This window comes from Vitis riparia, chromosome 16 (assembly GCF_004353265.1).
Source record: "Vitis riparia cultivar Riparia Gloire de Montpellier isolate 1030 chromosome 16, EGFV_Vit.rip_1.0, whole genome shotgun sequence".
Taxonomy (NCBI): Eukaryota; Viridiplantae; Streptophyta; class Magnoliopsida; order Vitales; family Vitaceae; genus Vitis; species Vitis riparia.
Genome location: NC_048446.1, coordinates 23,808,970 through 23,824,524, shown reverse-complemented (window position 1 = coordinate 23,824,524; position 15,555 = coordinate 23,808,970). Strand labels below are relative to the sequence as shown.

General features: G+C 35.2%; 1 protein-coding gene across 3 annotated transcripts in view; it reads right to left on the bottom strand.

Annotated features, from left to right (window-relative positions):
* The window catches only part of LOC117933728 (structural maintenance of chromosomes flexible hinge domain-containing protein GMI1), a 37,913-nt gene that overhangs the window by 2,512 nt on the left and 19,846 nt on the right, over positions 1-15,555 (bottom strand). For 2 of the 3 annotated variants that reach the window (XM_034855241.1, XM_034855245.1), the window contains 17 exons: positions 13,502-13,577; positions 13,210-13,392; positions 12,944-13,102; positions 12,720-12,741; positions 12,504-12,618; positions 12,272-12,388; positions 11,603-11,962; positions 11,387-11,496; positions 4,347-4,524; positions 4,131-4,239; positions 3,902-3,996; positions 3,079-3,177; positions 1,825-1,891; positions 1,317-1,402; positions 957-1,238; positions 742-903; positions 435-549 (listed from right to left, as the gene is read on the bottom strand). In XM_034855241.1, coding sequence (XP_034711132.1) covers positions 435-549; positions 742-903; positions 957-1,238; positions 1,317-1,402; positions 1,825-1,891; positions 3,079-3,177; positions 3,902-3,996; positions 4,131-4,239; positions 4,347-4,524; positions 11,387-11,496; positions 11,603-11,962; positions 12,272-12,388; positions 12,504-12,618; positions 12,720-12,741; positions 12,944-13,102; positions 13,210-13,392; positions 13,502-13,577 — 2,335 coding nt within the window. The remainder of the gene's footprint in view (positions 1-434; positions 550-741; positions 904-956; positions 1,239-1,316; positions 1,403-1,824; positions 1,892-3,078; positions 3,178-3,901; positions 3,997-4,130; positions 4,240-4,346; positions 4,525-11,386; positions 11,497-11,602; positions 11,963-12,271; positions 12,389-12,503; positions 12,619-12,719; positions 12,742-12,943; positions 13,103-13,209; positions 13,393-13,501; positions 13,578-15,555) is intronic. The other variant, XM_034855244.1, reaches the window with a different exon arrangement.

Here is a 15,555-nt window from a genome sequence, read left to right as displayed (position 1 = left end):
AACAACAATTCAATATAAAGAGGGAGAATATACAACATTTCTAGATGAAATTGACCATGGTTCAGATGATATGCAAAACAAGGAAAATTATGAAAGTTTTGAGAAATAAGAGAACATATCCATGATTAATCTAAAGGGAAGAGAAACCTAAACAATAGAGAAATGATATTTTCTGTTAGAAATGAAGGATTCTTCAAATGATAAAAAGAAAAACTTTGGGTTTTAATCATCAGATGTGGATCCAATCAGCTTGGGACAGTTAGGTGCTATTACCAAATTTTCTGGTACCAATTATACTGGAATGGACTGTGAATGTGAGATCTTATAAACAAAAATCCATATTGGATGAAGAGGAAACATTATGTTATACTTTTCAAACTTCCATGTCAACTGGAGGAGAGAAAGTAACCAAAAGACAGAAATCAGTTCCTGACCTTGCAATTTCTCAATGGATTGCTCAATATCTCCCTTCTGTTTATGAAGCAATTCCAGTTTCCTTTCATTATCTCCAATAAACAAACCAATTTTGCAAATGTCATCCTCAATTTCCTGCAAGAAAATCATGTTCAAGAAAAGGAACAGAAATTATCACAAATAGAATTTAAGTGAATCGAAAATAAAAATATCCAAAGGTTCTTCCTCAACAAAGGCATCAAAAGCAGAAAGAACTGCTTTCTGGAATAAGAAAATGAAATATGGTACTAGTACATCCATAAAAAAAGAGCTGAGCTGCCATTTCACCTTCTCGTCATTCATGAGTGACTCCACTAGGCTGTTCTCTACATGCCTTGGAGCAGGTGAATCCTGGAGGAGCAACATGTTTTCATTTGGATATTGAAGTTGGACATCTTCCTGCTTCACTTTTGGGACTTCCACAACAGAAACCTGCACATGACATTCAACCTTCATAAATGTGGAAGAAGTGATAATTAGAGGTAACACAATATTGTTTCAACCTTGACAGCCAAAGATAGCTCTGGATGACAGGAGTGAGCAGCTAGAAAGGTGAAGTCCCCTTGCTTTCGGGGGAGAGGAATAGTAGGAATAATGCAGCGTCCATTCCTGAAAGCGAATCTTACAGAACCATCCAAATAAAATGAATCAGATATTATTGTAAGCGTATGGAATTGTCCATGTTTCTCTTCCTCATGAACAGTTTCATCAACTTCACCCTTAGAGTTGATGATTTCGAAGACAATATTTTCGAGTTGTGACCCAGCAGCACAAGACTGAGGTACCTGACATCAAGAAACTAAGTAAAACACTATGGGAAATACAGGTAGTCAAAGAAGGGGAAAAAAAATAGAGTTGCTTACTATTGATGCAGCTCTTAGCTCTCTTTTCTCTGTTTGCAACTCTTGCTTGAAAACTACTTTGTTACCAGATAAAACTGATAGGGAAACTGCAAAGCAGTGTGATTAGAATGAAATCACCAAACCAATATGATTCATCCTAAAAAAAACTAAAATCCTCAAAACTTTTAGTCATCATGAAGATATCTGCAAGGATCATTAGCAATCCCCTGAAGTAAAAAGCACACGAGATTGATTGATGATGCTATATCATTTATTTCTGGAGAGCAGGAGTGGAGAGATAAATTTACGGAACTTACTTTCAAAGCTATTTTTAAAGTATTCAGTCATGATAAGGTACAAAGCTACAGAAGAAAATATATTTTAGAATTGCCCATTAATAATGTATATTGCAAGAACACTGACCCTGAGCCCCCATGTCATTGTTGTTTTGCTTGCCTGTAAATTTAAAGCCATCTATTTTGAAAGTAAATTGCAGTAAGGGAGAAAGTTACTTGGAGAAGGCTTATACCATTTTTTCCATACCCTGTTGTGACTCTCAAGAGGCCACTAAGGTCAATGCATCCACGATCATCCACCTGCATTGAAGAATACATAGCTAAGGGAATTGAAATCACATGACATATCACCATGCTCAACATGTCCAACTAGTAATATGATAAGAATCAAGATATATTCATCCAAGAACCATAAAGGTGGTGTTTAGAGGTTTTGACAATTTCAAGCACGAGGGAATATGTAGGACAATTTACAGCCTAATGAGAAATGGATATATTACTAAACAAAAGAAGTAAACAGTATACGATCACTACAGCCTAATGAGAAGTTGATATATTGCTAAATGAAAGAAATAAATAGTATAAATATTGCTAAATGAAAGAAGTAAACAGTATACAATTCCCACAATTTCTCACAGCAGGGCCATTGTATTTGCTGTTGACCAGCATAACATCCCTATTAGATTGTATCTAGCCCATGAAAAAGACATGAGAAATAAGGAGCAAGAGAAACGATTTCTTGTACCAAAAGAGAAAGATTTCTGTAAAATAACTTATAAAAAAAGCATAAACTACTAAATTGATGAGGAAAAATGAACAATATTTAACTATCTAAACAGTGAAAGATTCTCATTGATTTCCGTAAGATAACTTATGGAGTTGATGCTTACTAAAATATAGCCTGGCTTTATGCCCCTAATATATTCTCATCGATACCATTATAAAGCAAGAAGGTAGAAGATGTTTTCCAATAGCAGCCCTCATTCAAAAACTATCATTAAGGCCATAATTTAAAATTGATGGCTTAATAGTAATCTTGTATCCATTATCTAAACTTTACCAAAAATTTCAAAAATAATTTGTAACACCTAAAAAATACCACTAACACTCCCTCCATCTTTGCTAGCTCAAAGCATTTTCAAATAATATTGTACTTCTAACAGACTGAATTGTAACTCTAAGAGACATGATAGATGCTTATTTCATTTAAATTTCTAGTACCATAAAAGTAAACCATCACAAACACCAAACCAGTTAGTTTAAAATCCCCCTCAAATAGCACCCACCGCCATATATTAGAACAACAGTCATCCCATCAGCTTTTCATAATAACCTCACTGCCATTATCCATTCATCAATTACTACAGCCACCCTTGTGCAACTTGCCCCTGTTATGCTAATACTATGCTTCTTTTAAATTTTAGTAGTCCACACTTGTCAGTGAGAATTATAATAATAGTAATAAAATAATCTACAAAATACTTCACCTTACGCTTTAAACCATTATGATCTTGGAAACAAAATCCATCCACATGAAACTGAACTTCCAACCCTTCTCTGGCATGATTACCAAATGCATCAAACATCTGGAGCAAGTACATTGGCAAGATATGTTAACAAGTTAAATCAAAATGGCAACAATTACTACGATTGAAATTTCCAGTATATTCAATAAGAAAGAAACAAAAGGATAGATGATAAAAGCATCACATAAAGGGGAAGAAAAAGCATACACAGAACAATAGTGTGTATAAATTGATCATCTATGATTGTATATCATGATTAATTTTCATTGGAAAAATACACCAAGATGAATAATCATGCCTTAGATTATGACAATTTGCACCATGTGTGATGAGCCATAACAAAAACAGAATTATAGCAACACAAGCAAAACCAAGTAAGTAAAACTGATGCAAACTATCTAAGCATAGTGATGAAGCAGTGTTTTGTACCCAAGGGTTATCAGTCAATGTATGTCATCATGCATTTTATTATTTTACATTTCATATCCAATTTATATGGTATCAAGTATTTTATTGGAAATGCTTCCTAACAAACATTACTATTTTTCTTTATTTTTAGAAGAGAAAACCTCAAAGGTGTCTCTAGATCTGCCCACTCTACCTGCTTCACACACAAAATACCAAGAGAAATTGTGATCATCGATCTTGAAATATGTGCTGCAGGAATTCACTGGAAGCACATAATTGTATAAATAGTTGAACAGTGCAACTTCAAATTGATAGTTATAGAAATGCACCCACGGTTCTAACCATGGGGAAGAATAATTACAATGTGCAAAGATACCTCTAATACAAGCTCCTCAATCACACATCCAGGAAGCAACTGGTTGTCTGATACTGGTGGCTGGGCTATGGCACGTTCTAAAGGTCCAGGATTAACTGATAGATGGAAATAAAATGCAAACATGATATTATGAAAGGAAAAAATAACAAATTTAATTCTAGTAGCCTAGAATGTGTTACTGGTGAAGATGCTTATATATATGAAAAATTGTCGATATAAACAAGAATACCTTCACATGCAACAGAAATTGAGGGCAACTCATCACGTGGACATATCACCAATGTAGTTGCATAACTCGGTCGAATCCTGTCCAAGTCACTGCTTTCAATTAGTACATCCTGCAAAATTCAGAAAACTCAAGCTCTAGTTGCATACAAAAGAGTGGAAATGCAACTACTTGGGAAGAGCATGATGAAAAACAAACATATTTATATGCAAAATATACCTTAACTTTAAGAGTCAAATTATCGGATGAAAGTTCCAACTTCATTTTATCAAAATCTGCAAGTACCACTCCATTCCAGTTACTTTTGATGATAAATTCTGGTATGGATGTGAATGGAATCTGATTTTCATATGAGTCATAACAAGCAATAGAAAATGGTGGTAAGCACGAACCAGCCCTGTCCAAATCAAAATTAAGATACTAATCGTCAGCAATTTCAATTTATTTAGAAAAGTATAAATGAACTTACATGTAGTATTTATTCAGAAATAAAAGCTACAAAGGTAGAAATTAAAGCAGTTATTAAATGAAGACAAAAGGCAAAGCAGTCTGCAGTGAGTAAGAGTAAACAAATTTGAAGAAACATCAGGAACAGCGACAACTACTTATTCCTTCCAACAGACAAGTGTAGTATTCAATGAATTATTTGATATTGAACATACTAACAGATAAAGACAGCACTGTTGTAACCACACCCATCAACATGTAATTTAACCATTGTACCTATGATCTGGCCATCAAAATGAGCTTATGGCTGGTCCTATTGACAACTATGCATCAAGCACATGTGATGTAGGACAACCCTAGGATGGTTGCCTACACTCAAGGGTGGGTGGGCTAGGGTTTTATTTTTAGGGTGTAAGGAGAGGAACAAGGAATAAATTTTATGGTAGAGAAAATTATAAGATAAGAAATAGAGAGAAAGAAGAAACAATGAAGAAAAGATGGAAAAACCTTAGAGTCTCACTAAGGCTTTCTAGGAGTCTCACCTAGAAGAAAATCAATGGAGTCTCACCATTGAGGGTTGCAACCTTACAATGAAAGAAAGTATAATATTATTCATCAAATTCATCCCTTTGATTTACATTGATTAGCCTATTTATAGGCTTCTCTAAGAAATCCAAAGTCTATTAGGACTCTAATAACCTATTATGATTCTAATTCTAATTACAATATCCAAAGTCTACTAGGACTCTAATAACCTATCATGACTCAAATTCTAATTATATTATAACTCAACTAGCTAATCCTAATTAGACTCCAATAAATACCAATCCCTATTCAATTCTAATTAATATTAATCCTACTTAAAGTTTACTTAGGTCTTCCCTTTCTTCCTTGAATAAACTTTAAAAGGCTTTCCCCCATCAACATGTGAGAAAGAGGCATTGGTTACACTAGAGTGATGATAAATCATTAAAAATTCAGATAACTTGTAAGGAAATAAGCAAGTCTCACTATGATTGGCACAAAAACATCAAACTATTGAGCTCAACAGAACTCTAAAGTTGTTTTTTTACTAGCTGGGTTGTTTTTTTTTTATATAAATAAGCAAGCAATAGATTAAGAAGCGGCAAAAAGCCATAAGGCATACAGGGAGTATACACAGTAGCCTAAACCAAAAAACACAAGAAACAAACAACCTCACCATCCCTTAAGTGAACGCTAGCCACTCCAAAAAGCCTAAGAGAAACAAGGACTCCTCACCAATATACACCCGAGCCCAACTCCACAGATTACAAACAAAAGAATTTTTGAGCTTCTGAATAGCTAAAAACCCTCCCCTAAAAGCTAACCTATTCCTCTCCTTCCAAACCGTCTAAAAAATACACAACGGAATGGAATTCCAAACCTTTTTCCTTTTTTTCCCCACAAACGGGCCCTTCCAATTGAACAACACCTCTTTAATTGTTTCTGGGAACACCCATGGAACCCCAAACAAGGCGAATATGATCTCCTAAAGGACCCTGACCACTATACAGTGTAAAAGAATATGATTTATAGTTTCTTCTTCACAACCACACAAAAAACAACAATTGGGGAGCTGCCATCCCCGTTTTTTAAGCCTATCCAAGGTGAGAATCTTCCCCTGAGTGGCCTCCCAAGCAAAACAAGCAGCTTTGGTTGGAGCCTTATCCACCTAAATGTTCTTCTTCGGGAAAGCGAAGCCATTGGGAGCGACCAGCAGAATATAAGCGTCCTTAACCCCAAAAATCCCGTTTCCCCCACCTTTCCAAAAAACTGAATCCTCCTCTAAAGATACCCTACAATCCCTCAACAAAAATAGCAACTCCCCTATCAAATCCAACTCCCAATCATTACAGTCTCTAGAAAATCTAAGATTCCAACCTCATTGACCAAAGTTAGAGTCCCATACTTCATTAATTGTTGCATTCCTATGGACCGCCAAAGTAAATAACTGGGGGAAGATTTGGGACAGCGTTGCATTGCCACACCAATGATCCGTCCAGAACTTAATTTTAATCCATTTGCCCACTTTAAACTGGAAATTATCCGAACACCAGCAAGCCTCCTTCAGGATCTCCTTCCAAACTCCCACTCCATACGTCCCACGAACCTCATTAGTCCTCCACCCAAAATCCTCCTGGCCATACTTCATCAATAGCACCTTCTTCCAAAGATTATTCTTTTCAATGGCAAATCTCCAAACCCATTTTCCCAGCAAAGCCTTGTTTAGGAAGATAATCTTCCTTAAGCCTAGACCACCCTTCTCCTTTTGAGTGCACACCACCTCCCAATTGATTAAGTGGACTTTCCTTTCCAAGCTTCTCCCTCCCCAAAGGAAGTCTCTTTATAATTTTTCCAGCCTTTTTGCAACAATCTTGGGCATTCGAAAAATGGACAATTGGTAAATCGGTATGCTGGTCAGCTTGCTCTTAATAAGGATGATTATCCCGCTTTTAGAAATATATTGTCTTTTCCACAAGGCTAGTCTTCTCCTCATTCTCTCTTCCGCCCCATCCCACATAGAAAGAGTCTTGTGACAGGCACCTAAAGGTAGCCCCGAATAAACAGTGGGCAAAGACCCCACCCTACACCCTAGCTCCACTGCCATTTCCTCAATCTCTTCCACCTCTCCAACAGGAATTAATTCATTTTTAGCCAGATTGATCCTTAGACCGGAAAAAGCAACCTCAAACCAAGTCAAAGTCCAACTCAAGAAAGTTAGATTCTTTTTTCTTGCCTCACAGAATATGATTGTATCATCAACAAAGAGTAAATGGGACACATTTAACTCCGTCCTTCCTCCCCCCCGAAGCTTACAGCTTGAAATGAACCCCCCATTCGCAGCCCTTCTTAAAAGTGCACTTAGCACTTCCATTCCCAACACAAAAAGGTAAGGAGAAAGGGGGTCTCCTTGACGCAGCCCCTTGGTGCTTGAAAAGAAGCTTGTAGGCACCCCATTGACCAGAACAGAGAACTTGGCAGTTGAGATGCATCGCCAAATCCACTCCATCCACCGAGACCCAAAGCCCATCCTATGCAAAGTCTTCATTAGAAAACTCCAATTTATGCTGTCATATGCTTTTTCAATGTCCAATTTACAAATTAGGCCTTTCTCTTTTCGTTTTTGCCAAAAATCAACCACCTCATTAGCTATAAGTAAGGCATCCAAAATTTGTCTACTCTTCACAAATGCATTTTGATCATCGGAAACCACCTTTCCTAAAAACCTTCTTCGGCCTATTGGCCAACACCTTATCCAACAGCTTGTACAAACTCCCTAGAAGGCTAATGGGCCGGAAAACCCCCAAGTCCTCAGCACCCCCTTTCTTTGGAATAAGGACCAGGAAAGTGGTGTTCAGGCTTTTGGCAAAGGATCTTTGATCATAAAACTCCTTGAACAACTCCAAGATTTCCTCCTTCACAAAGTCCCAACACGCTTGCCAAAAGGCCACCGTGAAACCATCCAGGCCAGGAGCTTTGTCACCATTCACCTCCAACAGGGCAGAATGGATTTCTTCCTCAGAGAAGGGCACTTCCAAATTTTCAGCTTCTTGGAAATTTAGACGATGGAAATTCAGCCCCTCTATGTCCGCTCGTTGTTAATGCGTGGGTGTGTGGGTGTGTATGTGTTTTAGGTGTTGCATGGGTGGGAAAGTTAACTAATTACTCTTTAGAGTAGGTACTATCACATGAAAATGTTTGAGTTGCCTCATTTGGTAATCTTTGTTGTACATAGATTATATTTGAAAATCAAAATAAAGTAGTGTTAGTCCATTACCTAATAGGTTAAACTTATAGGTCTCTTCACCTATTTATTCTTTTATGTATTTCTTTGTGATCCATTGATCTATTATTTGTTTCTCCATGTGTGGATTGGAGCCACATGTGGGGGGAGTCATTATCTGTTTTCTAATAGGTCCGAGGTTCAAATGCCACTCTTTGTTTATTCCCCATTTATTTTCTATAATCTCTTAACCCACTTGTTATCCCTCATTTATTTCTCTATGATCCATTGACTATTTGTTATTATTATTTTCCAACCTATTTATTTCTTGAGTTCAAATCATTATCTTTGTTTATTCCTCATTTTTTCTTATTGGTTGTTAACCCATTTGTTAATCTCTTATACATTGTGAGTCTATATTCTAACAGCTTATGTTTTTAAGAAAGTCAATAGCCTAACATGGTATTGGAACTGTAGTTAACTAGAGATCGTGTGTTCAAGTCTCTCCCTGCCTATTTACCTTGAATCAATAACTGCTAATTTGTCTCTCACTTGCAGGTTTGAGACCACACATGAATTTTTCAATCTACATGCAGGTATGTGGCCACACATGAGGAAGTGTGTTAGCCTAATATACATTGTGAGCTTATATCCCAACTACTGAAGCTTTTAATCAAGTTGGTAGCCTAACACCGTTTATTTCTCTATCATTCATAAAGCTATTTGTTCCCATTGCTTGCCAAGGCAATTGTGATACCACAATATACGTTATATGTCTATTATCTAACAGCTTAAGTTTTTTAGTCAAAGTGGCAGCTAAACCTGTAGCATGAATATTAAGTTAGGTAATGGCATAGCACCAATTTATGACTTCTAGTGTCGTTGCATGTGAAAGATGCGTTTACTATCAAACTATTGAGACTGAAATTCACTAGCCTACAAAGAATTGTAGCATTTGAATAGAGAAATGCATGACTAACATGGAATTAAAAAAACTAGTTGTTAACCACCTAGAGGACCATAAAAAGAAAAGAACAATGGAGAATTTGGATTTTGCACTATGATACCAAGAAAATAAAATTAGTAAATAGAGCTCGCAATGATATTTAATTAACTTGCAATGACTCAATAAAAGCTATTAGTTGAAGTATAGAAGTTATACTTGTACCTAATATATTCAAAACCATCATACTGAAATGAAATATTTTATCCTAATAAGATGTAATCATCTCATGTACCTCATTATTACACTAATTTATCTAGTTCTCTCAAACCATGAACCAGTTTTATGTATGCATATATACAAAAAAGTATAGTATTTGACTTGTAACAGTCAAACATTCTATATAATTCAGCCATGTAATATCTTAACACTAATTTGGGTCATTAGATGATCTCCTCGACAACCACCCCTATTGCATATCTTGACCTATGCTTCATTATTTTCTCCTAATTTTTATCACCTAATCAATGTGTTTTTTAGGGGTTAACCCCAACTTTATCTTATATTATGAGCAAATCCTCATATTTAACCATACATTCGGATCTTTGCAAATCAAAAGCTGAAATGATATCTTTTTTTTTTAAGGTAAATTCTGTTCCCATTGAGACTTGATCTCTCCGTCCTTTACCACTTGAGCCAAGCCTCAAGGGCAAGAAATAGTATTTAATTTGCCATTGTTTTGTTTGTATTATGTATCATAACACAAATTAATTTTTTTAAATAAAAAGAAAGGCATAGAAAATAAAATATCTAAAACGTAATAATCATCTCCATATTACAGCCATATCCATCACTAAAAATTAAATGGTAAATGATTTATGACTGATGCCATAACAAACAAGAATGATAGGGCCAATTTCCACATCCTCTTGGGACTCTTTCTCATGAAAGAACCATGGCAACCAAGCAACATCTCTTTCCTAGAAGTGGAAAGCACTCACGAAAACAATAACCATAAAGCATTAGCCTAACAACAATGGACGAGGAAGTGGTTGGTCAACCTTTCCCTAATTTTCACAAACAATACCAATTGACAAGAGTCCATGCATGCCTCATGAGTTGTTCGGGATTAAGGATCTTCTCCCAAGCCCCCTACCAAATAAAATAAACTATTTTAAAGGAGCCTTTAAAATACAAACCTCTTAAGCTGTGAATGAGTAGGATGTACTAGAAATTAAAGAAATGCATAACATTTTGTGATATTAATTCACAAAGTGTAGATAAAACCAACTTTTATGGTCCTATAATCTCAAGGCTATATATTCTTCTAATGATTCACTATAAAATAAACGATGTAATAGATAATTAATACAATCACATATATCATTTTATAGATTATATATTACAATTCATGTATTGTGTCAAAACATCATTTACATTCAAAATTACAATTTATAAAATCCACATTGGCAAGTTTTGACCTTTGATGTCAAACTCTATCACATGCTTATGAGTATCCACCGATGTCAAGAGGCAAAAAATACCAAATAAAACCTTGAAAAATATAAAGAAAAGAGAACTTTACATGCTTTCTTTCTGTGCAATGAAAAGACAAAATTCTAATGTTTTTAATTTGGATAAATTACAATATAACTAGCAAAATTTTGCATTATTATTTAATACATATATAATATGTGCATCATATACCGAAGTTGTGAGAACCCTTAAGATCACAATCATTGTCATTCTACGTATGTATTGCATGTAATTGTGTTCTGCATATAAGTTATATACATATAACAAACTTATGCATTATTCTACACATTAGTAAAAACGGGTTAATAAATATTACATTGCTCATAAAAGACACAAAAGAAGTAAAAAAAAAATATAAGAAAAACAAAGAAAGAAGGATCCTATGAAAACAATAAGAAATTTCAATACAGCAAGTACTAGGAAAAAAAATTACCTAAACATGCTTAAGTGGGAAGAAAACATTAAAACATATTCATCAAGAACATGTAGGAAAAAATCATCATGAATCTCTCATCGAATTTCACTAGGATCTCCTTAAAAGGTACAACAGTAATATACGCGAAGCTTAATAAATGGTAAGTTCCTTACCTTACACTGTACACAGTATTCTGTATATCACTTGAAAATCTCCAACTCGAAACCTTAGGCAATGCCTTAACTAGCACTCTTTTTTCACAACTCTTAAAACTTGAGCCTTTCTAATAAATATGGTCCAATTGCAGGAGAAAACATCATTAGAAAGAGATTTAAAACCATGTCACATAATCAGAGTAAACCATGAATAAGAATTCATGTGTTACTTACAAGGAATACTGTAAATGTGTAAACACCAGCTTTTTGAAATAACTGTGGGAACTTGCATCCTAGTGGGAAGATATATAAACCATGAAACCCATTACGGGATGAAGGTGTCACACATTTTGAATAAATATGTTTGGTATCCTTGGTGCCATCCATCAATTTCACTTCCATAGATAACTCCAAATTATCCTTGATAATATACTTTTGGTCCAAGTTCTTTGAGGCAAAATTATCCTTGATAATATATTTTTGGTCCAAGTTCTTTGAGGCACTAGAAGAAACAAAACTGGCAGGACGAACAACAGCAACAATTTCCTTAGGCGGAACTTGTCCAGCATAAACCGGAGCATCAACAGGTAATGCCTGGAAAATAAACCAAAATTTTATAAATCATTTTTTCTTGGAGATGCTTGATTGGGGAGACAAAGCACGGTGCTAAAATATCAAGACGTTATTTGACTGCTGTGAACATGGCAGATGATAATGAAAATTTGGAGCTTAGGTTTCAGATTCCAAAAAACTTGAATGTAAAAATTCTTTTATTTATTTTCTCAACAAGCAAACTGATTAATAGAGGGTATGCTTCCTCCAAATTTATAATATCTTAAGACCAGATTCCTCAGTGCTAATTTCACAGCCTAAATAAAGGAAGATCTGCAGGAATAAACTGACCCCATCAACCTCCAACTCCAGACAATGTCTCTCACTCAGAATGTCAATTGTCGAAGGAGCTTTCTGACGTTGTTTCTCAAGTTGGAAAAGCCATTCAGAACTTTCAACGGCAAGGCACTGATGTGAACATTTTGGTGGTTAGAAAATTAGTCAACTGTGTAAGACCACTAGCAAAAAGGGAAAAGGGAAAAACACACACACAAATTCAGTCAACCTTAATTAAATGGCTAACCTTTCCGGAATCAATCACGCTAATGGGTAAAGATAGAGAGCCACGGCAGTCAAAACTAGCAGCCCCATCGTCCACTGCAAGGATACAACCATCCTCATCTGGAAGACTCAAGGGCCTTCCGGTGGCAAAATAATAAATCATGAGAAAACATTTAATGAATTAAACATAACAATAAATAAATAACTTTTAACAAACTAAATTGCCAAGATAACGAACCTGCATATTAGCCGAGCTTCTCCTATGAAAAAGAAAAGAAAATGTTAGGATAATCCTCAAGATATAGGATAGGACAAATTTGAGGGCAAGAACATGCTTATTTTATGTCAATACCTCTTAAACAAGAGTGTATTTTTATGTTAAATCCAATATTTAAACAGCAGTTATACATATAACGCAATCAAATACTGTGCACCTCTAAATGTTATTGACAGATTGCTTACCACCAGCATCTCCTTGAAAACCTTCTAGCAGAATATATTCCAATGTCGCAAAGACATTGCTCTTGTGACACCCTGGACATGCTCCCTTAAGAACCTTAATTTTCTGGCCACGTTTCCAAGATTTTCCTTTTCTTCTTATAATCTCATGGACCCTTACTACTGCAAGTTATATATGCATTGAACAAAAAGGACTCAGATAATTGAATTTCTATGCCATGTAATAAAGGGACCTTTACATACCCAGAACCTGTTGTTCATGCGCTTACCATCAGAAGAAATACCAAGCTGTTTTTTGTTCAAAGAGCCAACGACAATGACAGGTTGGTCCTCACCAGAGTCAATTTCTTCATCATAAAGATCATGCATCTGGGAAATCCAATCTAGATACTCCTTTTCCAGTTGCAAGATAGTTAATGACTTTCCATCTCTAAGGATTTCAACATTTATCTCTACAAAAAATAAAAAATGCTTAATTGTGAATATTCAAAATATAATCATCCTCAACTAACATAAACCAGTTAAAGAATTATATAATTTACATGTACAGTGACACATTACCTCTCCCTTTCTCAGGTGGCTTATTACCAAAGTCCTTTAGAGCCTTGGTAAAAGGATTATGGTGTGCTAAATCCGTCTGTTGAAAGTAATGCATCCCATCAACCCCATTAAATAAAACAAGAAAAACAAACTAAAAAATAATTTTCTGAATAACTTCAGTGAAAGTTCACAACATCAAACATGCACCATTTACCACAACTCTTCCAATCAATAAAAGTGGCTCCTTGTTCAAACAATTAATTAAACAGATACATATGATTGCTTAATAGCAGTACATAAAATAATGTGTAAAGGTAGGAAAACGAAACCATTAAATCATCTAAGGTACAATAAAATATCATGAATACAATTTTTTCCTTTAATTTAAGAAAGACAATAGAAATTCTTTGTCTGCATGGCTGAAGCCACTACAGTAGATCCTCCAATAGAAAAATAAATAGCACCACAAAAAAAAAATAAAGAAGAAGAATGGAAGTAAACAACACAAAACCAAAGTCAACTGAAATGACAGAAAATAGAACCGAAGACCAATATGATGGACACAACAGCGTGTCTAAAGAAGATGATGAAGGTACTGCTCCTTAAGCCAATCATAATGGTGTGTGCTTGCCTCAAGGGAGTTCTATTTTATTTTATTTTATTGATAGGCAAATATAGATTGTATTAAAAATTAAAAAAGTATACACGCCCTATACAAAACAAGAAGGTAAGAATACACAAAAACCAGCAATCGCACCATACAAAGAGCCTAACCAGTCCACAAAATTTAACATCAACATAGATCTATCCCCGATGTACAATCTAACCTAATAACAAAAAAGATACAAAAAAAAAGGCTTTTAATTGTTTGGTCCAAACTTTCACAATTCTCAACGGCTCTCCTATTTCTCTTCTATTTCCAAGCCTTTTTCAGTGAAGAGTGCATCACCCATTGTACATCAAATAGAGCAAAAATCAATTGCCACAAAATGAAAGCTTTCGAACAATGAAGGTGAATATAATCACCCGTTTCTTCTTCTACTTTGCTCATATAGCATCTATTAGACATCTTCCAACCCCTCTTTCTAAGTTGATCCTAAGTCAAAATCTTTGCCCAAGCAAAAAAGCCAACTCTTACAAGAGCCCAAGAGTTCCAAATTGTTCCATGAGGGAATGGCTCCTCTCTCCTACTAGCCAAAGAGGAGTAGAAGAACTTAACTAAAAATTCATTGATCTTTGTTTCCACCCACATCATAATATCATCAGTACCCAAAGCAAGGGAGTAATCATGCAACCTCCCAAAGAAGATATCTACGCCTTGAGGGAGTTTTAATGTATTAGAGGCCCAATTCAATCAACCTTTTTCCCAACTTTGTAAGATCAATTACAAGAGTTATGCCTAAAAGTCTTTTCTCACAACCTCAACTTGCATTTTGTCTATTCTTCATCCTATCCTTTTTCTTTTTGGTTTTTTTTATTTTTTTATTTTTTTTATTTTTTATTTATAGACAACATGAACATGTATTAAAAACACCAAACAGGGGACCCATCCTATGCATATAGGCAATACACACAAAACATCACATTACAAGCGTCAAAAGACATGTACAAAAATAACCTACTAATCATTGAAGAGTATCTTTCTCACCCTTGTCTAAACCACCCAAACCAATTCTCACATCTTCTTCCTAACTAAGGCTAACACCAGTTTTTTTTTCAGAATGTACTCATTTTTGTTTTAATTCTCGTTTGTCATGTCAATAATCCACCTCAATTTGAGCACTTTAGAGACTCATTTACAGAAATGTTGCTCTTTTACTTTCCAACACTTTGTCCCACAAATCATTGTGAAGCCACATTCATGACAATTACCTTTAATCTTACTTATAAAACATTTTGATTGTGAATTATCTCTCCATGATTCCAAGTTTCTGTCTACCTCTGCTTCAGTTTCATCAACTAAAGCTATATTGCCAAGTACCTTCAGTTTCTCCATGCTTCAGTTTCACTTATCTCTCCTTTAGCTGTTTTTGAGGTAATAATTGCTTCATAATAAACACCTTTAGCTGCTCTTA